The sequence below is a fragment of the Emydura macquarii genome, unplaced genomic scaffold (assembly GCF_026122565.2).
Source record: "Emydura macquarii macquarii isolate MOO-44397 ecotype Brisbane River unplaced genomic scaffold, CSIRO-AGI_Emac_v2 contig_2768, whole genome shotgun sequence".
NCBI classification, from domain to species: domain Eukaryota; kingdom Metazoa; phylum Chordata; order Testudines; family Chelidae; genus Emydura; species Emydura macquarii.
Window position 1 is genome coordinate 42,700,220 of NW_027132905.1, and position 27,709 is coordinate 42,727,928.

At 48.4% G+C, this 27,709-nt stretch overlaps 1 protein-coding gene across 1 annotated transcript in view; it reads left to right on the plus strand.

The window, feature by feature from the left end:
• ACAP3 (ArfGAP with coiled-coil, ankyrin repeat and PH domains 3) overlaps nucleotides 1-27,709 on the plus strand; it is a 147,253-nt gene that overhangs the window by 112,236 nt on the left and 7,308 nt on the right. The window contains exons 10-18 of the mRNA XM_067567264.1: nucleotides 2,671-2,682; nucleotides 16,469-16,581; nucleotides 20,753-20,804; nucleotides 22,340-22,440; nucleotides 24,273-24,384; nucleotides 25,087-25,295; nucleotides 26,346-26,415; nucleotides 26,534-26,628; nucleotides 27,491-27,705. Of these exons, the coding sequence (XP_067423365.1) occupies nucleotides 2,671-2,682; nucleotides 16,469-16,581; nucleotides 20,753-20,804; nucleotides 22,340-22,440; nucleotides 24,273-24,384; nucleotides 25,087-25,295; nucleotides 26,346-26,415; nucleotides 26,534-26,628; nucleotides 27,491-27,705 (979 nt within the window). The remainder of the gene's footprint in view (nucleotides 1-2,670; nucleotides 2,683-16,468; nucleotides 16,582-20,752; nucleotides 20,805-22,339; nucleotides 22,441-24,272; nucleotides 24,385-25,086; nucleotides 25,296-26,345; nucleotides 26,416-26,533; nucleotides 26,629-27,490; nucleotides 27,706-27,709) is intronic.

A 27,709-nucleotide genomic window follows, 5' to 3' on the forward strand; every position in this document is an offset into this window, starting at 1 on the left:
TAAACTGAAATACGGAGAGGTGAAGTGACTCCCCCAAGGTCAGGCACCGAGGATATGTCCACATGGCAAGCAGAAACCTGCAGCAGCGAATCTCAGAGCACCGGTCTACAGACTTTGGCTCACACTATGGCACTAAAAATAACTGGGCAAATGTTTGAGCTCGGGCTGGAGCCATGTTAACATGAGCTACGTCCCTTTTAGTGCTAGCAGCATCTCTGGGGGGAAGCTATAGCACGGCCCTTTGGTATGCGTGGCAGTTCGCACCCCCGTAGTCTGAACTATGGGGCTGTGTAGACAAGCCTTGAGAATCAGCTCGCAGGAGTTTATCTGAGGAATTTTATCCCTTCCTTGGCGAATCACTTATTTGTACCTGCTCTACAGGTGGTCGAAGATATCCATCAAATAAATTAGGCCTGATTTCTTTTCCACCATGATTTATTCACCAACAACTTTTCCTCTGTCTGCTCATTATTTGCACGTAACAGAGGAATTGTTAACAGTGTTTCCACTTGACTATCTCCTGCCTGCTTTATAATCACAATAAAGATCATGGCCCTGGGTGTTCCTGAGTGAAAAATGAAGAAATGTCAATTTCCCAGGCCAGCCAGTCTCCCAGCCAGTTACTAACCCTGGAATATGCCCTGTGCCTTGACCATTACTTAAAGGAAACCTGTTCAGTGAGCACAAAGAACAGATTTGCCTTCTCCATCAAGGTAACTTAAGCAATGAGAGAAGAATCTTTTGGGAAAAATTTTGGTGCTGCAGTAAAACCTCGGTTTTATGATCCCTAACATTACAAACGGCCAGTTATATGAACTATTTTTCCCAGTGGAAAAGGAAGAAAAAAAGTCACATAACAAAAATGATGATGATGAAGAATATGTTGACATCCTTCATCTGCTAGCGAGCCACAGGAATGAATGCCTGTGGCTGAATCAACAGCCCCAGTTCACGCAGTATATAACCCCCTTCGATCTCTGCGGGAGCCATGGTTCAGTACTAATGAAAAGGGAAGAGTGAATTAGCAACACCAGTTCCTGTGTTTTCCTTGGACATCTCCCTTCCAAGTTATGACTCGGATGATCCCTGTTTAGCTTCTAAAATATGCTAAGACCACAGTCTTAGGGAGAATGGCTTCAGAAACACCTGGGCCACCTGTGTTACCTGTATCAAAAGTAGCGTAGGGTGGGGAGCATGAGATACAGGCTATATATGGACTTTGGGCCTAGCCCCAGCTAGGAGGGCTATAGGATCCTTGTAGAAACACCCTAGAATCTTTTCATACAACAAATCTGCTGTTTCCTGTGGAATATTAACACTCAGAAACTTGCTGAGTTGTGGGAGGGAGGTCAGTGGAGTCTGCTTAAATCTCTCCATCCCGAGGGCCTAAGTGGGTTGCTTAGCTTGCACGTCCTGTAGCTGTCTAAAAGGAAATGCCCAGCTGAGTCCCAGACAAAGCCCAGTATTGATTTTGTACTGATGAGTCAGGAAGTGGATGGACAGGCAGGGAGGGGAGAGGGCAATTTGGTCATCTGCATGGGCCTCTGGGGAGGAGGAAATGGATTCCAGCGTTTTGCTGCCAAAGCAAAGCTGCATTGAGGGCCATGTTTCGTTTCTTGCCATCGTGGAGCAAGACTGACCTGAAGGAATTGACATGCACTTAAAAAGATACGGAGCTCAAGTCTGCTCTCAGTTACAGTGGTGGCTGAAAAAGTTCCACTGAAGTCAGTGCATTCGGCTAGACAAGCCAGTGTGTCACTACCCTGCCGGGGCATGACACCTAGTGACAAAGGTGTCCTGTGTTCTGCTCCTGCTGACATCACTGCAAATCCAGAGTAACTCAACTGGAGTCACTGGGGCGCAAACCCTCAGCTGGTTAAATTGGTATAACTACTGGCTGCAGTGGAACCGTCCAGCAGCTGAGGGTGGGGTACTGGAGTGGCCGCTGAAAGAGTTCTTGACTGTGCGCCCAGAGAGTGTGGTTTCAAATCTAACCCCCAGGGTTGCATAACAAACTCCCAGTGCTGTAGTAGGGGAAGGGTGTAGATCTGCATGATCAGGGATGAGATGCTAAACTGAGGTCTTCTCTGGGGGAAATTAAAGATCCTATGGCAATGCTGGTAAATGATAAGGGATAACCCAAGTGTCTTGTCCCGACATCTCCTCCTTTGTAAGCACTGGTTCCAACATGGCCTGTTGCTGAAAATATACCAGTTGCTGCACAGATAGCATCTAACTCATCACTCTGTGCAGCTGTGGAAGATCAAATAAAATGCTGTTACCTTGTGCTGTTGCTGGACGTTCAAGGCCAAGTTTAGAAAGCAGCCACCGTGCCGCCATCTCAGCTTGCAAACCCAGAATCGCACACACACCTCATCCTCACTGGCCCACAATGTCATATTTGCCATGCACATCAGGCATTGAGATGTTCAGCTCTCTGACTCCAGTGTGAAGGTGCCGCTTTGCATGCAGAAATGCAAGATTTGGCGGGGCACAGAAATTGCACGGACAATTCTGAGCCTGCCAGTGGATTTGGAAAACATGGTCATAAGCCTTGAGAAGCTTCACTGGGGATTGATTTTGCAATTGATCACTACAGAAATGTTAACTAATGTGCCTTTTTTCTCTTCTTTTCTCTCTCATCACCAATTGCTGACGTGCCGCCTCCAGACCCTCCTGCAGGTGAGTACAGCCACATCGCCATGCAGCATCTTTTGTGAGCTTGGTTCTTCCCTTTTGTGAGCAATGTTTCCAGGAAGTAGTTGCACTTGGCCACACTTGAACTCCAGTGAGCCCTGCGTTTAGAACTACACTGGCTGGATCCTTTAGTGCACTAGTCTGTCATCTCTGGAGGACTATTTCCCAAACACAATTGCAAATGAGTCAGGTGGTTTCATCCTAATCCCGAGTAGCTTTTCATTCATCTAACAGAACTGCCAGGCACTATTCTAAATGACTGGCCGTCTTGATTCAAGAGAAGCCTGGTTCTGGTACTGCAGAGGTTCCGTGCATTGTAACTGAAGTGCGTTGACTGAGCAGTGGATGTCAAATAGCGAGAAATTCTGCAATTGAAGATGGATGGGCCAGACTTTTGAAAGTATCCAGGTGCCTGAAGATGCAAGTTCGGCTCCTAGTAGGGTTTTTAATAGGATCTAGATGCCTAACTCTGGTTGAAATCCTGAATGCTTTTGAAAACTCCACTAGGTGTCTGTCGCCATCTGCATCCTCAGGCACCTAAATACGTTAAAAACTCTGGCCTCTAGTGCATTGGCAGAGCTATGCAAGGGCCCATGACCAGCGGGAGACAGGGCCCTGCAGGTCAGGAATGAGATGCATTGACAGAGCTGTGGGCCTGGAACAGCAGGGTTTTTTTATAATTGAGCAATGAGATGCATTGGCAGAGCTGCAAGGGGACTCAGGACCGGAATGGTGCATGGTGTTGCTGGTCAGGATTGAGGTATGGGGGTGAGCTGTGTGGTCAAAGCTTGCACACGCTTCCTGGGTCTAGCCGGTGCTCCTCTGTCCCTCGCTTCCATGAGCATAGCATGTTAGGAGCATGGAATAAAGGAGCAAGGAGGCTCGGCAGTGTGCTGCTAGCCATGGCTTGGGTTGCTGTTTCTCCGTACCATGAACACCTCCTCCTGCTCATTTCACCTTTGCCTGCCGTGTGTTCTTCGATATAGATACTAGAGGCTGAGCAGGGCGATGAGTTTGTTAGCTGATGTGCGGCCAATATATGTTATTCCCACCGCGTGGAAGAACATGCTCAGTCGTGGAATTCAACAGACGGGAAACCATTGCTGAATCGACTGTGAATGGGCAGAATGATAAACGGGGTCTTTCCCGCTGCTCCCTGCTCTGCTGATCACTTAGCTGCTGCGTGTGATGCTGCAATGTAGCTCCATCGCATAAACCTGTTTACTTTAGCTGTATTGGCGTGGCTCGAGAAGTGCTCTGCAAACCTTGCAAACTTCCAGATGGACCAATGGGGGAGACAAAAGCTATATAATCTGTCGTCTGTCTTGTTGGAGCTCAGTAGTTTTTCGATACCTGCTTTCTTTCTTTGCCTTCACACCTGGCATTAAGGTGCCTGGGGAGGATATCTGCTGGGACCCTCTTTGGTTTGGTACCAACGTGCGTCTGTATGTTATAGGGGTTATGATTATGCACTGCCGGGGCAAGATGCCTGGAGCACCTCAGCTTGTTAGCCAGGAAAGACAAGAAGATACAAGCCCTGCATCCCAGTCCAGTCCACTTTAGCTCAGCAGTGAGATCCCTGCCTCTGCTGCGTGTGGCTGACAGTGAAAATCCACTGCTGTGCGGAGGCCGCCGAGCAGCTTGCTCCTGGGTAGGCCGTAGGTGGGACACTGTGCCTCCTGCTGATCAGACATCACTACACCTGCCCACATGGCAGCCCTTGTGATGCTCGCCCATGGCACTCACACGGCAGAGAGTGTCCCCTGCTGTCTGCAGTCTGAGCTCTCCAGGCCATTTGACAGCAGTTCATACTATCTGCTTGGCGTAGACAGATGAGCTATTGCTGTTTTTCTATTTTGATCTGTTTAGGTCCTTTCCCATAGGAGATGACAACAGTAAGGCCAAGGAATTAGGACCCTTTTCTGATGAGATTAGGTAAATGGCTTCAAAGCGAGATAATCTGCAATTGAACTGCTGAGTAGCAAAGCAAAGACAAAATCCTGAGAGAGGGAGAGAATCTGAGAACTCAGTTTAATCCACTGTGCGGTTTCCAAATTGTGTAGGCTTTCCTTGGGAAGCTTGTTGGCTGATGGCATATGAAAACTAGTAATTCTCTCAGGCCTATGACTAAGAACCCAGCTACACCCCACGAGGAGTCCTTTAGTACCAGCTGTAATTGCCAAACAGACGACAGGACAGCAGGTAACACAAACAACTAGGAGGAAAATCAGGTCATAGATGTCACTGGCAGAAGGGAAAGTTTAGAAGGATCCAAATTAGAACCCTCCGATCCAGGCATTTCAGCAGGCCCCTTCACTATAATGGGATGAACCAAACCCCCAGATCCAAACATGTCCCGACCCCCAGAAAGTTGAGAACTGGATTTTAAACGTCCAGCACCAGCTCCTATCTCTTTTCAACCTGAAACCAGGTAAAGCCCAGGTATGGAGCATTGCTGAAACCTGACTCTGAAATTAGAGTTGCAAAGGTGTGAAACTCCCACACAAATCCACACCAGAGCAATTGGTTTGCATGGGTGAAATATGTTTAATTCCATGTAGTTGTGTTATGAGATCTGGCTGTGCCTGCCTTTTAATTGTGATCCGTCCATTACACAACTCCAGATCCTGAACTCCCCCAGATGTTAGGAGGTTTCAAAATTCCAGTCTGGATCCAGACACCAATTTTGCTCTCTTTATAAAAAGCCAGGCTGATCTCAGCAGCACTCCTGAAGGCCGGGGTGTCGGCACGCCAGGCCTGAGTTTTATAACGTTAGTCCATCCCGGCTTTGTTTTTCTTTTTTAAGAAAACTACATGAGAAGACGATGCCAGGGATATTTGCCCCATCTGGGCCGCTCCTTAGAATTGCTGACAAGCTGCATTGTACAGTTTAGAGTTGGACCTGAAAGCCACTTAGCATCTGTCAGAACATCCCATGCGCTAGGGCAAAATGAGAGGTGATGTGCAAGAACCACCAACAAACTAGACAGTCAGGACCTAAGTCAAGAAACATAGAAGGCAGAAAGGAAGCAGCTGTGCAGGGTACAGAATTCATTGATAAGTTCACATGTATCTAGGCTTTCATGCAGATCTACGTTCCTCTGCAGGGAAAAGCTGAGCAGTGCTTTTATGGCTCTTATTTTGTAATGCTCTCTCAGGGGAATGTCACGTCTCATGAAATAAAAGTGTAACAGAATTGGAAGGCTACTGACAAGTGTTTCCTGTGTGTTGATGTGTGCAGATGCTCCCTTAGCCTAATTGCCCTGGGTGGAGGGAAAGAAATCCATTTGTGAACCTTCTGTCCCCTGAGGGGGATCAAATGGGCATGATGACTTCATCCTTGAGAGCAGGGCAGAGTCTCTCTAATGGAATGGATTTAAAATAAACCATTTCACACACAACTGCTTTACTAACCAGACTGGCAGGGAAGAGCTGTGGAATAACTCGGGGTCAGACTTGGAGAAAGCAAAGGAGCAAGTATACTAGATCAGGATCCTTATGAACAGAGCTAGCCATTGCCTTGACTCCCTATGTACATGGCCTTGTGAATCGAGCGCAAGGTCGGAAGCATTTCACTTCCAGCTGCAGTAGGGTATTATAAGCGAGATCCTCAGCGGGTGTAAATCAGCCTCGTGCCCCTGGAGCCAACAGAGCTGCACTGCTTTACAGCAACTGAGGATCTGGCTCTATGTCCAGAGATGGACACAAAGCAAAATACAGGTCTGAACACCCTGAATTCTGGCACTGTCCCTGGAGTACTATACTGGGCCAAACCAAAGCCCTGCATCCGATGACCCCAGACCATTGCTCATTATAGCCAGACAGGAATTTTTTTTTCAAAGTCACCAGTGCCCTGGCTGAAGGAGCCAGCTTCTCTCTGGCGGCAGCAGGAAGGCTGCAGAGAAGTAGGTTGAATTGGCTGTGTGAGGGGATGGGGAACAGGATGACAGGGTCCGGTGAGATTAGTCTGCTCTGTATTAGGTTCTCTATGGAGTAGATCAGGAAACAGCATGGTCCGGCAAATAGAGCTGGGGACCAGGAGTTCAAGAGAAATGGGTTTTATTCTCCATTCTGCCACACATTGCTACATCTTGGGCAAATCACTTGGCCAGCTCGGAGCCTCCCTTTCCCTGTCTGTAAAATGGAGATGATGATACCCACTTTTGTGAAGAGTTCTGATAGCTGTGGATGAAAACTGGTATCATCCAAGGAGATGGCTACTCCTTTGTGTCTCAGCATGTGCTACTGGACACTGCATTCACAGGTTGGGCCTAGAATCAAGGGGAAATATGATATCATACATTAACGGCCTTTGAACACTGCAACAATGCCATTGGCCATAGTCATTGTAGGATAAAGATTCCACCCCACTTAATCCCCACTCCCGCCGAGTTATGTGGACCCACAACCTCTGAGAAGATAAGTAGCAATTTATTTTGCCCCATCACAGTGTCCCCTGAACAACATGGCACCGACACTGACTACAGCAGGGAGAGAGTGACTCCATCGCCAATGTGAAATAATGAGCTTTGTCCCGCCCTGAGGATGACTCTGATGATGGTGTCTTGCTAACTGAATGACTCCTTAGCAGCTTTGTCAAGGGTGGAAGGCAGGCTGTTAAGAACCTGTTAGCTAGGAGGAGCCACAATTTGGATTAAGGGTTGTTTGTTTGTTTTTTAAATAAAGCAGAAGAAATTCTGCAGGGGAGAAAAACTCGAAGTGTAGCTGGATTATTTTCCTTTACACTGTTATTCCAGTGTCCTTTTCCCATCCCTTCTTCGGCCCCTGCTGTCTTGCGGGGCATCTGTCATCTTTTGTGTGTATTCCCAGGGCGGCTATCATTTCAAGTTGCCTTTGTTATCTTAACCACTGCCCTCTTTGTCCTCCATGCCCCATCACCAAACTCTGATGAGTTCCATTTGCTGTTTCACACTCTACATGAAAACAAGGCGTGGGGACGCCAATAAAATTGGAGCGGGGGTGGAGGAAGAGGGGAAGAGACTGAATTTTTATGGTTTGGAGCAAACCTTTCTAAACTCTCCTGCCAGCTGGAAAAAGAGAGTGGGCAAAATTTTAACATGAAGCTGCTGGATCGCTCTGCATTTACTGTGTGCACAGCCATGTATGTGTGGGGGAAAGTAACGCGGTATTTTAACTGCAGAGACGGGTGACACATTGTGTTACTGCTCCGACATGGCTTCTCTGGAGACGTGAGTTCAAATTTGACTTAAGCCACAAGTAAAATGAGTTTGTGGGTTTCCTGCTGGACCCAACAATGCAGCATGGACACACACACACTGGCTGACATTTGAAAGTTGCGGAGAGGGACATTTAAGGGAGAATAGAGGGATGCCTCTGTAAACGCCATTGAAGTACATTGGCCTGGGACTGCTTTATAGGACAAAGGAGAAACGGGGTAACATTTAAGCTAAAAAGCAGGGCCTGTCCCTCCCAAATAGGAAAACTTGGCACATTGGCCCTCACTGTGATGTGATGAGCAGTCTGTGCGCAGGAGAGGCCCAGGGTGTGGACCAAAGTGCACTGACTGAGTTGTTTGAGGGGAGCCTTGCAAGTCATATCTGGCTATGGCTGGAGTTAAATAAATAATAATAATTAGGAAGTAATACCTGGCCCTTCTCTAGTGCCCTCCGGATGGGGATCTCAAAGCACCCCACAGCCTTGCAACCCTCCTCTCCACTGGTGAAGCAGGGAAGAATTATTCCCATCTCCAGTTTACTGATGGGGAAACTGAGGCACAGAGTGACCTGCCTGAAGTACAATGCGTCTGTGGCTGAGCTGTGAATAGATCCCAGGTCTCTTGACTCTTGTGCTTTAACCGCGAGTCCATCGTCTCTCCCACCTCCTTGCCTTGCTGAGCCTTCCATCGCACCAAAATTTACCAGCCAATCGAAGAAAAATGAGAATATATTCGGGCGTTCCTTTGGAGCCCATTGATTCTTCTCCTGGCCTGGTGCACGTCTTCGTGTGTGTGGGGGGGAAGGGAGCGGTGCGCGTCAGGGCCGTGCCCTCTGCCTGATTTAGCGGCAATGGCAAATAATAAACCAGTCGGCCATATGGCACTCATATCACGCCGACATGCAAGTGCGCCAACGGAGCATGTGTGGCTTCTTTAGCCAATGGCGGGCTCCGTTTTCCTTGGGAGGGGTCCCATGTATGGGACCCTCTCCACAGGAAGTGGCTCCTGTCAAAAGCTCGCCAAACCCTTTGAAGAACCACTCGGCTGGGGTCAAGGGGCATCGGCTGAGCATCCTCCTGTCAACTTTGCTCTGGCTTTACTGGCTCCCTCCTTCCCCCCACGCCCCTCTATCCCACGGTGACAGCTGTATGATAATCAGCCCTTGCTCTAAGCTGATTGATTGCGAGGGAGGGGGCAGGCAGGTGGTCCCTAGAGTCTGGCACGCTTCCTTTGCCCAGCGTCCCTGCTTTGACAGCAGTGTGCACGGCAGTGCTCGCCGCCAGCTGAAAAGGAGTGGGAGGGGTGAGGAGAAGGGGGGAAAAAAAAGATCTCTTCTTCCCTCCCATCCCACGGCGCCTCGCAGAGATGCTGCTCTAGAGATTGATCGAGTGGAGAGGTGCACACAGAAGCTCCCTGCTCACTTGGCTAGATCAGCAGAGCTCCTTCCCCGCAACGGGCAGCATGAAGATTTTCGGCAGGCTTGAGTACCTCCTGGTAAGGAGCTTTTCATACGGGGGCACTCGGATGGGGTCGGAAATGAGGGGGCACGCTCCCTTTGGGTGCAGGAGAACTCAGAGAAGAGTGCAGGACCAGCTCTCGCTGCTTCCTGATGTGACAGCCCAGTTAGTTCTGGCTTATTATTTTATAAGGGTGGATTTGGTGTGTTCTGTCGGTGTGATATAAAAGCGGAGGACAGTCCCTGAGCATCTTCTCCCTGGCAAGCTGAGAGCAGGGCGATCCCTTATCATCAGACAATGAGAGAAACAAAAGGGCTGTAAACTGAACTCTTCCTGATCCAGCCGTCAAACGTATGTTTGTGCACAATGTATGGGAATGTGTGTGTAGGGGTTCCCCCTTTAGAACCTGGTTGTGCACATGGGGTCACAACCTACACACATCGACATATAAGTGATCACATATAGCAAGTGCTTTAATGTTCATGTGGACTAGCAGAGTATGTACTTACTAGGATACATAGGATGTGTGTGCATATATGCATATGGAATTTACACATGCATATATTTTGCATATAAAATGTGCAGTCTGACACCCACGCACACACAAAGTACATAGCTGCGGTCTCATATAGAATTGATTTTCCTATGGTGTCTATCATACACACACAGTCACACATGCGTTTGTGTATGTGCATTACAATCTAAATAATTGTTAAATCGTGACGACTGATGTAAAAGAGGAACTGAATACTTTACTAATCGAGAAAGCAATTTTGCATAAACCCATTTTGTCCCCTCTGAGGCAATGCAAGTGCAGACTGTCCATAGATACCTGCATGTATTTTCTATTATCCAATTTGCTGTTCATCAGAAATAGCATAAGCAATTGCTAATAAATAGGATTCATACAAAGCCAGAGAGAGGTATATTGCCATCTCTGCAATACAAAGCATGGAAGCAGATTGGTTATTAGAATCCCCTAGAGGAGGGTATAGGTGGCAGATTTAGTGGAGAATGTAGTGCAGTGCTTTAATGAAGGTTCCAGCCTACACATCTCCATTCTTCCATGTGTCGCCCCCTTCAGGACAGTTTTAGACCTATGTTAAGGGGTTGTAAGCAAGAGTCCCCAGCTACACAGAGTTTCCAGAGGCTTGTGGGTAGGGCTCTGTCCTTCAAAGAAAACCTGCCAATGGTCCCGGGCAATGAGGGCGTCTCCACTTTTCCTTTTACAGCTCTTCACTTTATCTTTATCACTTATTTAATTTGATCAGTCTCCTTCCCTGCATGCGTGGCTGGCTCCGCATAAGCAATTGGACAAACTCCTCAGCCACAGCCAGTGCAAGGAGTCGCTGTGGCTGTCTCATGGAGATAGACAAGTAGCTTCTTAAAGGGCCAGCCCTTAAAAGAACCTTTGACTTTTTTTCAGTGTCCCTTTGTAGGAGATTGGGCCTGTGTTGGTTTTTCCCCCCTTTCCATTCGCCAGTTTGAAAGTATCCATGTCTAAGCCTTTTTCACATCCCTCTCTTGGAATTTGTTACTTCATTGTTGTTGCTTCAGTGGCATTCAATGTGCTCCCATGGAAACCATTGTGATGTCATTTCTAAAAGGCCGTCTGTTCCCAGGCTGCCTTGGGTGCAAATTCAAAGCAATGGGGCAGGGAGAAGGGGCACAAAGGGGTAGGATCGATGTGGTTTATTGAAGAGAACAGAAGATGGAGGGAATGCTGGACTTCTGGCAGATCTTATTTCTTGTTTCAGAGGGTTGCTTTTTTATTTTAACATTGTGTGCTCCAAAGCATCACCACTGTGGCTAGCTGACTATTGTATGGACAATTGTAGCCAGATGCCATTCAGCACACAATCCCTGCATGCATTTGTCATTACATAATGGCGGTAGGCACTCATTCACAATATGGTGTCAAACACGTGGGTGGATAGATCAATAACAGTACCTAGCTCTTAATCAGCAGATCTCAAAGCATTTTACAAAGGAGGTCAGAATCATTTTACATATGGAGAAACTGAGGCACGGAGAGGTGAAGTGATTTGTCCGAGATCACCCAGCTGGCGTATGGCAGAGCCAGGACTAGAACCTGAGCCTAGGCCAGCGTTTGCTCCACAAGGCCACTAGAAAGACAGATAGAACTAAACCGAACTAAAAACAAAAACAACTTTGCCCAGTGCTCTGACGTTGCAGTGACGTTAAGGGGCTGACAAAAGACAGTTTATTAAAATCAAGGCTGAGTCTGTGTACGTAACCTGTGTTGTTCCGTGTAAGATATAGCATAACAGCAGGGGCCTGAGGGAGAGCTAAAGCGGGAGCTCCTTGTCTTGTTCAGTTACGCTCTTCAGAGGGTGATTACACCCAGGAAAGTCACTCGGCTTCCAAGGCAGAAAGGTGATTTTTTTTCCTCACTCCACCTGCGGTTGGAAAATTCAGCAGGGTTTTCTGTGTCCCTTTTAATAAAGGGTTGGCTGCAGGAACTTCAGTGATGGCTTGGATGACGATGGCAATGTGTGGGACAGGCACAGAATTGTGCTTGGTCTCCCTGGACCCTTTGGACTGCTCTGCAGGGCTAAGAGGATTAAGGGCTGCTTTGTGTCAGTGAAGTGAGCAGATGAGAGCCAGACACATGGTGAAAGCAGGCAGGTTATGTCGGGCGAGAAGGTACCATTTTCGCACCTTTTCTGTTTCTATCAGAGGCTGCACACTGAAGTTATTTGAATACAGTTTGCAGCACTATTTCCTCAGATGCTTGGAAGATCTTCCAGTGCTGGCTGCTACAAAGAATGTAGAGTCAGAAGGCAGGATCTAGGAATGAGATTTCCTGGATGGCAGATATTCTAGCAGTTCCCCCTCCAAGACACCCTTCTCTGCCCCTATGTGGGCTGGGGAAGAGGAGATACATACACAGGAATCCATTTTTTATGCCACAGCCTCCTGTCTGATTTTTTAATTTTAATTAATAATGTTGTGATTAGTATTTATTTTTTAAAAAGAGTGAGGGGCAGAGAAGTAGTGCTGCGGATACTCACGGGGATTAGACACTGCAGGATTGCCCAGGCTTTGTCATGGCACGCTTCTCAGTCTGGAACCAGAAGAGTTAAATCCCTCCTTGAAACAAAGGGTAATGCTGCTTCTGTGAGTCTCTCTGAATGGACCTGACCTTCTAATCATCTCCCCCCCATCCCATAGCAGTCAATCCTCTAGGATTCAATCTGTGAATGACAGGGATATGAAACTGACTTGAATCTTGCCTTGCTTGCTGTTCAGCCTGAAGCCATTTCCATACATTTCCTATTTGGTTTCCTTCTCCAAGGATAGGAGAAACAAATCTTATTTTCCTCTTTCGGGGGAAGGAATACTGAATCTCTCTCTTTTATCCCCTTTTCCGTATTTCATTAGTTTTTAAGATACTATAGTATTCTGTAATAATGACCCCAACTACCTCCCTCAAATCCAGTGTGGATGAACTAAATGCATTCCCTCAGAGCATCCTCATGGGTATGTTCCCAAGGCTAAAACACACACAAGACCTTGATCCCTCAAATCTCTTCCTATACTTGGACTCACTTCACAAATCCAGCTTAGAGCTCTAGGACCAACATTTTGCTCTCTGTTACGCTGGCATAATTCTTTTGACGTCAAAGGAGTTACTTGGGAATTATGCCAGTGTAACTGAGAGCAGAATTTGGTCCAGGGATTTTTTCTGACCAAAAAAAAAAAGGGGGAGGGGAGGGGGCAGTGTGGATCAGAAAAGACAAAGCATTGTTCAATTAATGCAACCAAATGTCATTTTTTCCAAACATGTACTTTTTAGAGGAGCCAGCTTCCAACACCAGTCAGGGTGAAGTTCAATTTCCTATTAGTAATATATGTAGGATGGTGTGTGTGTATAGTAATAGTATTTATTTGTACTGCAGTAGCTCCTAGAGCCCCTGTCAATATATATATATGCTTTTAAAGGTAAAATTGGTGCCAAACAGAGGTCTTTGAAATGCCAAGAAGTTCTCCAGGAGCTGTCACCCATTTTGTTTTGAAATCACCATGCAGTTCACTTGTCACCTGATTTTTTACAGACAACCCTGTGAAATTGTAATCGGGGGAAAGGGGAGCACATGAACCTGGTTTAGCCAATTAAAATTGGGAAAATAAAATACAAGCATACAGGGCTGAATTCACACTTGGTGTCACTCCACCCATTTTTATTGGATTTACCCCAGTGATGCCCATCTGTCCTCCTTGCCTGAGCAAAACTCCTGGCTATTACAAAGTGTTTTTGTCCTGGGACAGCTGAAGGAGCCTGATTAACTTATTTAGATCCTGAATTGTACCTGTTCCCGAGAATCAGGTACAGCACAGGGGTCTGATTTAAATTGTATTTATCAGCTGTTGACCTGCTCTGTGGAACTTGAGAACACCCAGATCCCCCTTTAACTAAACCAGGAAATAACAGCGATAGCTGTATGGCGTCAGGAATGTTGACCACTGGAAGTCCCATGTCCTATGCTTGCCGTACATTTTTGAAAGAAGATGTGGTTTGGCAGCTCATAGTATTTACACTAAAACTAACAGGACAGACTCTGAGCTCGAGTGTCTTTCTGGAGAAATTACACCGAAGCCAATAGATTTGGCTGTGTATTTAAGTGTGATCAGAACCCCTTCAATCTTTTATTGTAATGCTACATAAAAAGCATCCATGAGGAGATCGCATGGAGTTCCTCCCCCTTTATGGCAAGTAAATTTGGGGCTGAGTGGACTTATAGCATAGCCTCTCCTGACTAATTGGGCATCATGCTGTCTTTCCAAGAAATGACTCAGTCTTGTCCCATTATATCGCCTTTCTATCAGCATTATTCTTCTTATTATGATACCTCCCTAGCAAGCTGGCATTGTACATGGAAATAACTCATCCTAATGAGACCGAAGGGCGTGTTGCCTAGCAACACAGCATCACTAGAGTCTTCATGGGAAAGGCACTTAAGTTAATGGAGTTGCTTTTTACTGTTGTGTGGGTGGGCCTCTAGTTCTAGCAGTGTGGAGAGAAATATTTATCCTCAAGAGCATAAATTCACAGATTTCAAGGCCAGGAGGGACCACTGTGATCACTGTGTAGGAAGCAGGCCATAGAACTTCCCCACAATAATGCCTAGAGCAGATCTTTTACGAAAACATCCAATCTTGGTTTAAAAATGGTCCGTGCTGGAGAATCCACTGCGGCCCTTGGTAAATTGTTCCAGCGGTTAATTATGCTCACCATTAAAAATTGACGCCTTATTCCCAGTCTGAATTTGTCTAGCTTTAACTTCCAGCCACTGGAATGTGTTATGCCTTTCTCTGGATCATGAGATACCAGCCGGAGCTGGATGCAGAGTGCTTTATAATGGCGAAGGTAGCTTGCAGAAAGAACTGGCTTCATTGTACTGCAGGTTAGTGTGGAAAGTAGTTCAGGCTCCATGACCTAGTTTCCATTGGGCAAGAGACACTGCCCTCAGCTGGTAGCAGAATTCCACGAGGGTTTTCTGGAAACAGTCACTGTCACCCTCTGCCTTGTGGCCTGCTCACATGATGCTACCACAATCCATGGATTCTGTCTGGCAGAGCAAGGCCAAACTGAGGAAGTCAGCTATCAGGGTGATAGTGAAGATGTGACTGGCAGTCTGTTTGAATAGGTGATAGGTGAATAAGTAAAGATCGGGGCTTGTATGTGGAATGCACTAACTGGAAAAAGGATTGGTGAGTTCCATTGCCTCTGTTCCCAGCTACATGGTGAAGGAGCTCATGTTTGCTCTGATCATGGGCTCATCCAGGGCAGGCAATGACCAGATACACAGAATAACTTAGCCACTGAACAGCACTTCACTGTCTGTTCACTTCCAATTGCTGATTGCACTTGAGGTTGGACATCTTCAACCATCAAGATACCAAGCCCCCCACGCTTTCTCTTCTTAGCTGCTAGTGTAGCCACAGCTTTCACAGGAGGAGGAGCAGGGGGTAACTGCATGTGCATTGCTAACACCTAACAATAGAAACAGCTAAGGATACTGGAGTGCGAATAATTAATGGCTCCCAGTTATTGCTGCTAGCGGCTAAAGTACAGTAAAGTCATGTGACATAGTGGCGTCTGCTGGTGTAGTTTCCCAGGAATATCGTGTGAGATATGCCCAGCCGAAGGCAGGGGTTTGTGGGTGACCTTTTTATTAAAAAAATAATTGCTTGAGGCTGTCTTCAGAAAAGGTCTTCTTTTGCCTAAACGTGACTGATAAAACTTTTAAGCCAGAAAACTGGAGTAATGTGCAGCTGTGGTGAACAATCACGCTCATTTCAGCCCCCCACCAAAACGTTAGGGTGGGAAATGCCAGCACTAACTGAATTTGTGAGCAGGCAATGAGACAAACCGAAATATTGTGGAGAGGAATGTTAATAGCCATGCCAATGAGAGACAGGGAGCACTAAATGAAGCCAGATAGAGCAAGCTTCTCATAGGCAGAGATCTGCCTGCACTTTCTGTGCTGCAGCATCTCAGCTATTCCAGTGTTAATTCTTAACACCCAGGCTCTTGACCTCCAGCACTCTCTGTTATTACAGTCCTATAACTTGCCCTGGCTCTGCTGGTATTCCTCCAGCCTGATGTGTATCGCTTCAGCTGTGCTAGTCTTGGAACGCCACTCTGCTCTGCCACCACACCTTAGTCCTGACCTGCAGCACCCTTTGCTGTTCTAGCTCTGTGCGTTAAACCTATAGAACAGAGTCTGGCCATCATGATGATTACTTCCAAAAGGAGAAGTTCTCTCAAGATGCAAATCCGCTTCCTCTGTGGACAAAGGCTGTGACCAGCAAACTTATTTTCACTTGTAACCTAATCAAGGATTGAAACACATGTCCCCAGGACAGGAAAGGCTGATTTAAACAACCCCAGCAACTACAAAACCTTCTTATATGTATTCATATATTTTCCTGCTGGATACCCTCATGGTCCTAACACTGCTGTACTGCTTTGACATCCCAGTTTCCCATTTATCTGGGTATTTTTTCGATGCTCATCACCGTAGTTCTTGTGGCACTGAGAAGCACCATCCTCCCCTGATGTGTTGTCTCAATATGTTTTGATCTGCAGGATTTCTCCTACGATGACTCCAAGGTGGAATTTAACGTTGATGCCCCCAATGGAGTGGTGATGGAAGGGTACCTGTTCAAGAGAGCAAGCAATGCTTTCAAAACATGGAATCGGTAAGTAACAACATGTATCTCAATTGATGACTGGATGGGGGTTCTGAATGCATCTCCAGACTGGCAGGACACATAGCCATGGCACGTTACAGATTTTGAGATATCTTGGCAGGTGCTATCCTTTGCTTAAGTGTCTTCATCAGTGCCAGGCCCAAATAGCGAGGCGATGTTGAGTTGATGGACAGTATTTCAGTATGGGGAATTCCTACTGCAGAGTCGTCTGTCAGCGCCGCATCACTTAACTCTTCGTGTGCTGAACTGTTGAACTCACTTCACAGAGGAAAGGTCCTGTGATGCTGGCATGTTCTAAACAGAAATGTTTAGATGCAGTAAAAGGATATGGATGCTATGTATTTTATAGGTTGTGAAGACTGTCTGCAAAATAAACTGGCTTCTCCTGGCCCTGAAAATGTTTGTGCGACCATTCAGCTCTCCTACTGAAAATCAGTAAATCTTTTGTTATCACATTTTTATTTTACCAGCTTCCTGCAGTCTGCCATCAGGGCCCAAGGTCACTGTGGAAACAGTACAGTGGGAGACTTTACCTGCGTTAGGATTAGCCTGGTTCTTTCTTTGCTGAGAACTAGTCGAGTCTTAAAGGGCTGGACCAGTGTAGCGAGCCTGCATCTTGCGGCCTGCTGCATCTTGGTAAATGCCAGCAAACGTGACACCAAGCGCCTTCCATCTTGGGACACCCACCAGGCTTCGTGCAGAGAACATAGGACACAAAGCAGCTGGAGTCTTGCCCCAGGAAAGCTGTAAACTTGTAACCATCAAGAGAAGCATGTAACACAGCAGGACAAGCGTGGCTTTCGAGAGCTGTTAGAATCAAACCTCCCTCCGGGGGTGAGGTGGGAGCCTGGAAATGTCAGCTGTGCTGCTGGGAGTGGCAATCTGGTTCCTCTGGGCACTGGTCCTTCCTTCAGTCATTTACAGATATTTCAGATGATGGGAATACCAGTTTAATAAATGCCTTCTGCACGGCTCAGGAGGCTCCCCAGCTCCTATGGACTTAGGTGAAGTGCAAGCAAAGGGGGTTTCAGGTTCTTTCCTCAATCAATATTTGTGTGTGTCTAGTTTCCTTAGGGATAATCAATGGGCCTGATTTACGCCGAGGCAGCTGAGAGCAGAATTCAAACCACTGGATTCTGTACTTAGCGCATAAAATCCGTGCCCCCTTGACCCACTTGGGTTTTCCCCTCTAACAGGGCAGCGAAATGATATCATACTGAGAGGTCACCAGTCTGTCCAAGTTCAGGGTAATTTCTGCAGCTAGGTGGAGATGTGCCCCTTTGAAATAACCAAGCAGGTCACAATACCAATGTCCCTGTATTTTGGTGCAGAAATTCTTGGTTCTGGTTTCTTATCCCTAGAGACAGGAGAGATGGAGTAAACCCCCCCTCCTGAAACCTTCACCCCAGACTCAAGCTGGACCTTTCTTGCCTTTCTTCAAAACCAGTTTGTCTAATGTTCCTGACCCCCGTGCTTTCCATTTGCATGAGATTCAAATGCATTCTCTGCACTCCAAGGTTTTCTGAGGGACCGGCAGCCAGAGTGCCAGATTCCTGCAGGAGAACAGCTGTTCATGCAAGGTTTTCAGCCCAGTGCTACAGAAGTTTGGATATGGTGCTTGCAAACCTAGGAGCTACAGGTCCTTCCTCTGAGCTGAGCTGATGAACCATTTAGGGTTCTTCCGTCAGTATTTCCAATGCAGGGCTGTGCCTTCGTTATCAGGCTCTCCCGCAGTGTCTTTCACTCAGCAGAGCTGGGCTGCCCGATGCAAGAGGCCAGCCCATCATTCCAGAATATGTCTGGTTAATGATGAGCTCCTACATTACAGGATATCGACGTTAGGGGCAAGGATGGAAGTTTCTAATAAAGTCACCATCTCACCCCTGCTGATGATCCATGGGAGTTCTGAGAAAGGTACCCCGTGCCCCACGCCCATCCCAGCTATTCACAGCCATTCATATCACCCCCCCCACATCCCAGCTATTCACAGCCATCCATATTCCCCTCACTGGAGGAGAAGATGTCATTGTGATTGCCAGGGCCCTGGGAAGAAGTCCCTGTTGGAAATGTACCGGGAAGGATACTGGATGAAGAAGACCCCCTGAGGTCAGGATGAGATCGAGCTCCCTTTTCCAGCACATCCCTGGAAGCTAATTCCCCATCCAAGAAACCAAAGAGGAGGAGACACAGAGCTGTGAGGAGCAACACCTAAAATCAAATAGCTGAGAAGAGAACCTTCCTCCACTTCATGTGACAGCAGAGCTGCTTGAGAATATGTCAGTGCCGCTGCTGGAGAGAATGGCTGTCAGCAGGTGGAGCTCAAAGAGCTGCAGATCCAAACACGCTCACAGGCTGATCAAAGGGGGCTTCCAAGCAGGTAGAATGGCCTTGAGTCTCCTGCGCTGCTCTGTTTTCTGGCAGACGCATCAACTCCTTTACTATGGGCGCCTTTTATCTCTGAGCAATGGCTTGGCAAAGAAGCTGAAAATAGAATCCTCTCTTGCCTCATTTTCCCAGGGTACCAAGTTCCTTTGCATGTCGAGCGTGTGATACCTGCTTTAAACAATCCACCGTCTATCGCACAGCTGCAGCATGGTTTCTTCCCCACAACTATCCAAACCCTGTAGTCATTTCAGACTGACTCAGATGCCCATACTTAACAAGTAACCCTAGGAACATAATGTAGAGGGTTTGCAATAAGTGCAGGGTTTTGTTAGCTCAAACAGAAGGGCCACAAATTTTGTAGACACAATTTAGGAGTCTCCTTCGAAAATCTGGTCCACACAGTTTGTATTAAACACCAGTGACCCAAAACAATGTGGGAGTTTGACTTATTCTTATGCCAGCCAAAATATCCAGATTCAAGGCTTTTGAAATCTTTCCTCGCCCTGCTACGTGTATAGATATTTCAACACAGCCTCCTTGGAATGTAACAATATGGATTGCTGTCAGTTCCCTCATCCCCAAGAGGCAAAAGAGGGTCCTTGTGGCTAAATCGCAGGAATGAAGTGAGAACTTCTGGGTTATAATTGCAACTCTGATACTCTTTGTGGCCTAGGGCAAAGCACTTAATCTGTGCGCGTGTGCCTTAGTTTCCCCAACTGTAAAGCGCTCTTCAATTCCATGGTGATATGTGCTATAGGGAACCCGTGGCGTGGAGGATGGATGGGCCTCACGATGCCCCGTGGGGGTCAAGAGGTGTTCGACCATGTGAAGTGCGGCCTTACACTCAACTCAGTGCCATTTCTCTGTCTGTCTGTCTGTAATGGGGTAACTTGTGAAGAGGGCAGCTGATGAATTTGCACATTTCGGGGAATGTTGTAGATGGGCAGAACCTTATGGATTTTGGTGACTGTCAGAAAACCGGAAAGGCCTGATTTCCACTAATCTAATTGTTATGATTCTGTCAGCTCTAGATACAGGGGTGGGGCAGTGATCTCACATAGAACGTGGATGGGGAGCAAAATCACTCGGGATACGTGGTTGAGGCAGTGACCTCACAGATGCCTGGGGCTGGGCAGCAGAGTCACTGTGGATACAGGGGAAAGGCAGTGATCTTAGGGTTCGGGGTTAAAGGTTGGGGTTAGGGCGCAGGCTCCAGAGAGCATCCTCTGCCTGAAGCACCAAATGGGCACCCGGTGGTGCTGATATTTAGTTGTAATCAGGCTGCTGGATTGCCCTCCCCTCCAATGCCTGGCCTGCCCCTTCCCCCCAAGGCAGCTCTGTCTTCCCCACTCTGACCAATCCTCTCAGCCAGGTCTTTCCCCTTTCGCCCCCACCACAAACTCCCAAACGGGGAGTGGGAGGCTTGGCCTACTAAGAAACAAAGTGTATGACTCCGATGTTATCTCTCCCGATCTTTCTTTCTTCCTGTATGTACATGTTTCTCCAGAAGTATCTAGGACACTGCTCACCCCCATGTCTCCTTGCCAAATACAATAATTCATTAACACTGCAAAGCACTTCCTTAATTCTCAGATGGAAAATAAGTCTTATCACCACACTGGTATTTCCCACATGCCCTAAAATCAAATGGCATAGGTTGTAAGTGCAGAGGAGTTGTCCTCTTCTGCAGGGGGGAAAGATGGCTGCATCTCACCCCTGAGCATTAGCTCTGTTCACTTGCTCTGATGTCTCTGTCTTTCCTCTCTCTCCTCAGGAGGTGGTTCTCCATCCAGAACAGCCAGCTGGTATACCAGAAGAAGCTAAAGGTCAGTGAGCATATCTCAGATGGCATTAGCAGATTAGCCAACTTGTCCGATCTCCTGCTGTTCTGGGGACTTTGGCACCATGGGGGGAAAGAAGAATCAGATCAGATGAAGGTCTGACAGCAAGCCTGGTCTGAAATTTCCCCTCAGATAATATTACACTCAGAACCCAGGGGGCTCTGACAGCCAAACGACAGCAGCTGGTGTATTGAGTGACCCCACCCAGTCTTGCTGCTCAACAGAGTAAATGAGAGAGGATGTGCTGAGTGTTTGGTATCCCACGCTTGCATTGCACGGGCTCCTTCTCCACCGCGCTGGAGGATTATGGTCTGCTAAATCGGCAGGGCTCAGAAAGTGGGCTTGGTTACCCTTTTGTCTGTCTGAGAGGAAAAGGTGCAGGAGGAGACAGCACTGTCACACACTGAAATCCAGCACAATGGCAGAGTCTGTGGGACTTCTCTCTGGACTGGTAATTCCCAAGCTGCGGCATTACTATTATTAATTTGTATTATTGTAACACCGGGGAGCCCCAGTCATGGGCCGCACTCCATTGTGCTAGGCACTGTACAAACACAGAACAAAGACACAGCCTTTGCCCCAATGATTTTGCAGTCTCAGTATCAGACAGGAGGCAACAAATGGCTTCAGACAGACAGATGGGAGAGTACAAGGAAACAATGAGACAACATTGGTCAGCATGATAGGATGTGGTAGCCTGACACTCACTGAAGAACAGTCTCCAGTTCTGTTGATTGTGATCTCCTGGATTTGGTAGGGAATCAAGTCCAGGGATGGGCAATCTGGCTTATATACAAGATGATCCCACCTACCCCTGCACCAACACACACACACAGTTTCCCTCCCCTCCCCTGAACAAGACCCTATGTCCAAAACTCATATACAATGTGTCTTGAGTTTTGAAAAGCTTCAGTTGGCTTGTTCCTTATGTTTATTTTATGTCCCTGCTCTTTGGGGTTCCTGCTGGTTTGGGGTATGCTAAAATACCACAAGATAGCCTGTCCTCAAAGTATTCCCAGCCTGGCCATAAGCTGGAAGCACCAGAAACTTCATGAGAGAACCAGTAGTCATGAGATTTGCCCGCCCCATCTTGCAGACCAAAGATTTGCTGGTTCAGAGACAGTGCCAAGTCTTCTGAGGTTCACTCAGAGCAAACATATTTTTGTGGCCCGCCCCAAGCACTGCTGGCCCACCCCAGTGCCAAGCATTGGTCCGCCCTGCCCCCAGAACACTGCCAGCCAGAGCGCTCCCAGCCCCCGGAGTATTAAGGGGGTATAGAAAGTGAGTAAGTGAAAGCTGCACCATTGTGCTGTCCCTTTAATATGATGTATATTTTTTACAGTTTACAAGTGAACAATTTTGTCTTAAATGGCCCTTGTGGCCAGATAACTTTGACAGCCCTGGCTCAGAGGAATCAGCACAAGGGACAAGGGGGTGAGAAGGGGAAGAGATCTCTGGAAGGTCTGAATAGGATGGGGATTCAGAGCAGAGTGTACAGTCATCCACTCTCCTTTTTTCAGGATGTCCTCACGGTGGTGGTGGAAGACCTGCGGCTTTGTACCGTCAAGCCCTGCGAAGACATAGAGAGAAGATTTTGCTTTGAGGTCGTCTCACCTACCAAGTAAGTTTTGTGGCTCTTAACCGCAGAATGCAATGCTGTGACTGTGCATGGAGCTGTAAGACAACCAGCAAGTAAATTCTGACCTGGGGACCTCCTTGCCTGCACTCAGAGTTGCAGTCCTACCAAGAACTGTGATGGCCTAGTGGACCTGAACGCAGCATCTCCAGACCTAGGCCTCAGCTGAAGCGTCTAGATCTGACTATATGAGCCAGAGTCCGCATCGGATAGGCCAAAGTTCAAAGTGGAGGGAAGGATTCAGATCTAGGGTTTTGGTGGAACCCCAGAGGGGCCATATGTGAAATTCAGATCCAAATCTGGGTTTGGGTTCCAAGGACTCCTATACCTAGGGCAGTGGTTCTCAACCTATGTACCATTGGGGCTGCATATGCAGCCTCTCTGTGTGCTGCATCCACACAATGTATATACTACCTGCACAGCCCTGAGGATGTCACAGCTGCATGGTGACTGGGCCGCAAGCGGCCCGCCGGCCACGGGCTGAGGACCGCTGACCTAGGGGCTGCTCAGATCTGGGATTCTGTCTCTATTGATCGACAAGAACGAATAGGAAATACCTTCACTGCCCCCAGGACTTTGAACCAGAAAGCAAGGAAGAGCGTGTCCTGATTGGTACGAGTGACCTACTGGAAGGGTCTGGTGTGATAGGGACATCCCTGGAGGTCTGTCGTGTTTCCATGGGGAGAAACCAGAGAGATGTTTTTCCCCCAAGAGGGGAGGGTGGAAAGGGCAGAGACAGGAGAGTGAATATCCCCAGCTGGCGATTTTTTTCAGTGAGATGCTGAGCGTGTTTGCTGTCCTGAAGCAGCTCCGCGTCGCTGCTGAATAATGCGGGAAGGGAATTTATAAGGCTCTGGGCTGCCTGGCTGCTTTCCCTCACAAAGTGCTGAGTCACCAGCATGGCTGCCCAATTAGCAGTTGGTTGCTGGTTGCATGAAAAGCATCAGATCAGAGGGAGCCCGTGTGGGAGGGAAGGGGGAAGGAGTGAAACAGTAGGAGGATGGCAGAGGGGGAGTGCGTGTGGGTGCAGGAGGAGGAAGCATGTGGTGTGTGAGGGAGGATGTCGGGGGCTGAGGAGGGAGGGAACTTGTGCGGGGAGAGGTGGAGCAGCATGTGGGAGGAAGGAAGATTTGTGGGGGGAGGCAATGGGGGAGCATATGGGGTGGGAATAGGGGCCTGTACATGGGGAGGGTTGCAAGTGGGGGGAGTGTGTGGTGAGGGGATGCCGAGATGTGTGTGTGTGTGGTTGGTGGCATCCATAAAGCATTTCCCCTCTGTAGTGCTGTCACCCCATAACGGAGGGGCTGAGTATCCCAGGAACGGGCTGAGGGGGGGCTCGTTACTCAGGCTGCGTGGAGCTGCGAGGAGCACTCGGCCCTCACTGCGCCGCTGGAGATGGGGGTGGGAGGGGCCTCACCGAGCTGCTTACTCTGAAACCTAATGAGAGCTGCATTGTGGGCAGTGGACAGCTGGTGTGAGGGAAACAGAGGCGCGCGCTGAGGAGAGGAACGGTCACATTCCTGTTTTCCACCCACTCTATATATACCCCAGGGCGCAAGCAGAGCTGCTTTAATGATCTGGGGCGGGGTGTGGAGGGAGGGCTTCTCTGAGGTTAATTTTGTCCCAGGTCATGTCTGGGAACTTCACATCCTTACCATGCACCTCCAAACCATATCACTGTCACCCTTGGTGACGCCAGGCGGTGAGGCTGGTCATACATTCAGGCACCTCATCGTGCCGTGGCTTCCCAGACTCCCGACCCCAAGCCCTTCGTTCTCATGCCAACCAGCTTCTCTTATGCCTCCCCCCCCACCCAGGAACTGCATGCTGCAGGCTGACTCGGAGAAGCTGCGCCAGGCCTGGATCCAAGCGGTACAGGCCAGCATCGCCTCCGCTTACCGAGAGAGCCCGGACAGCTGCTACATTGAAGTGAGTCACAATCTGTCACAGCGCCACTCCTGGGCGTGCATGGCCCTAAAACGCTCCTCTGCCCTTGGTGTGGAGCTGATGGCAGCGCCAACCCAAAGCCAAGCTTTACAAAGCCAGGGGAGCGCGGCCCACGGAGTGCAGTCCAGAAGCCTCCACCTTTCTCCTGTCCTCCAGAGAGTCCCTGTGGTGCGGGGCTGTACTCCACTGAGGCCCGCTGAGGGCAGTGCAGTCTCTAGGTAAGACGAGACAAACACAAAGCACAAGACACACCGTGCAATCATTTGGGTGCTGCTTGCCTTGGTGTGCATTACTGGCAGGGGTGGGAGGGTGCACTTGGTAATACCATCTGGTGGCAGAAGGCAGTAGCACAGGTGAAAGATTCACACTTAAACTGTTCATTCACATGCCCAAATGCAGATTTGGGATCGGTGTGTCCTCATCCCTCCCCGTCCCTTGGCCGACACAAGCTTAGGTTTGTCCAGCTGACACTTTTCACCTGTGACGGTCGTAGAAAAAGCCCACACTGGAATTTTAATGCTCCCCCCCAGTGCTTCCCAGGATGATTCGAGTGTCCCCGTGGAATGGCAGAGGTAATCATAGCTGACCCCTCACCCTGACAGCCCCCACCGTAACTCCCAGGACCTGTCAGTGGGCAGAAGCTGTGTTGCAGTACATACAGCGAGTCCCCTTCTCTCTCTGCAGAGACTGGACCGAACTGCCTCCCCTTCCACTAGCAGCATCGACTCTGCCACTGACTCCCGGGAACGCAATATGAAGGGGGAGACCATCCTGCAGAGGGTCCAGAGCATCCCCGGAAATGACCAGTGCTGTGACTGCGGCCAGGCAGATCCCCGATGGGCCAGCATCAACCTGGGCATTCTGCTGTGCATCGAGTGCTCTGGGATCCACAGGTACGGAGGGTCTGCCTCTGAGGGATGCCTGCATTGGAGCTGGTCTATCAGATGTACACAGTCAGGTTCAAAAGACACAGAACGTGTGTGTGTGTGAGAGAGAGAGAGACACACACACACATTCTACAGGTACTATATACTTTCTGTATGCCCATGCCTATGTATTATTTTCTATCTACAGCATATATAGCATGGATATATACAAAGGATCCAGAACAAAGCCCACTACCAATAACCATAAATGTAGTCTCTTGGCTGTGGTAAAAGTACTTAGTGATTTTTTCCTACAAAGCATTTTACAGACACTAAACCAATGAAATCTCCAGCAGTTATAGAAGGTGTTACTATCTCTACTGTTAGCTACCCTATCTTAGAATTTATTAATAACTTAGTGGTTAAAACTTAGAGTCGGGAGATCTAGACTCTGTTCCCAACTGCTACTGACTTACTCTGTGACTCTGGGGAAGTCACTTACTTACCCTGTCTGTGCCTTACTTTCTACATTTCTAAAATGGGGATAATCCTTGCACGCTTTTGTAAAGTGCTTTAAGATTCTTGGGTGAAAGGTGCTATATATGTGCAAATCATTATTATTATTAGCATCCCCTATGATAACAAACCATGTGTGTGCAACCCAGCTCTCACAAACAACTCCACATTCACAACCCAGCTCTCACAAACAACTCCACAATCACAAGCCAGCACTCACATGCAGTGGTGGAATACAAATGTCAAATAAGAAAACCTATTTCCATTCCAGGATTCCTAGGACAGACTGTAAGTGGGGAGAATAAAAATAAAAATAATTCAGTGACAAATAACTCAACAGGGTGCCTCTTTCATTTGAAGAATTACCTGGGAACCCCTCCAGGAGAGCGACAGTTCTGGATGCGTGTAATTCTCTCCTTCTCTAAATTGATGCCTTTCGCTCCATACATAAGAACTGGGTTTGCCCTCATTCAGCCTGTGATCTGCTAGCAGTTCTGTTGCGATGTACAGAGTCTGTTTTGAAGCCTATAACCCATCTCTGTCTCCCGTTTGGTTCTCTAGGAGCCTGGGTGTTCACTGTTCCAAAGTCCGCTCTCTCACACTGGATTCCTGGGAGCCAGAGTTACTGAAAGTGAGTGCTGATTTTCAGGGCCAGAAGGCAGAGAAAGTGGGGGGCGGGAGGCTCTGAGGGTGAGCTAAAAGGTGGCCGCTCTCCTGACTGCTTTGTCCCTTCACTTGTTGTATCGCAGCTAATGTGCGAGCTAGGGAACAGCACCATGAACCAGATTTATGAGGCACAATGTGAAGAGTTGGGACTGAAGAAGCCCACTGCAGGGAGCTCCAGGTAAGTGGAGCCCAGCCAGCTCTCCGTCTGGTTTGGGGATGTCTCCCCCAAGCTCTGTCTTTGAGGTTCAGGCCAGGAGGCCAGCAGGGAGTCAGCAGAGCTGCATAGAAGCGTGGTAGAAAATGGAGATCAGGTCAGCCCAACACATGCCAGTTACACAGCACGGCCTGCTGCTGACTGCAGTGGAGAACAAGGTGCTCTGAACAGTTCTCACCGCCTGTTAGTTTTGCTCCTTGGAAACAGGGAGTATTTTTAGGTCTGTCCACCTCCCTCAGCTTTCGCTCCCTCCACAGTGCTGGTCCCTTGGAAGGCATTCCTGTCTCCCCAGCCAGGCCCGGGCCTCTGCCTTCAGCCCTTTTCAGAACGCTGCTGCTATGGTGCTGCAGAGCATGTCCTGCACGTTACTGGGATCTGCAGTTGCACAGCATCTCAAACACCAGGCCATTTGCTTAGATGCCTGACTTTTGGCCCCCAGGTTGGAGGATTCTGCCTTTAGTGACATGCCCAAGGCCATGGAATGAATCAGTGGCAGACTCTTAGGCCCTGTTTCTTCCTGGCCTCACCTCTCACGTAGTTATTTACAAAGTGAGTGTAAAATCCAACCAACTCCAGCTGCACAAGGGCCAAGGTTCCGGGGAACCAGGCCCTGGGTGCTCTGCCCTGATCACCCAAGCTAAGGAGCAAGCCTGGTGATGCATTTGGCCTGAGCTTCAGGGGCATGAACTATCCCAGAGCCCTGGGAGATCATGTGCTTTCAGGGTGCAGAGAGTCGTGATCGCCGGGCTCTCTCGTTGGTAGGTTTAAATGAGCCACGCGCCCTCACGGGCAGCACAGTAAACCCCTTTTCCTGCCCTGCCCTCAGGCAAGACAAAGAAGCCTGGATCAAGGTCAAGTATGTAGAGAAAAAGTTTCTCAAGAAGCTGCCTACCGGGGAGGCCCTGGCAGAGAACGAGCAGAAAGCCCGGCGGTGGAGCATGAAGAAATGCCAGCGGCACAACAGCACCACAAAAGCACCCACGGCTCGCAGGAAATACCGGCACGAGGCAGGAAATGCATCGCCGGCCACGCTCTCATCAGGTGG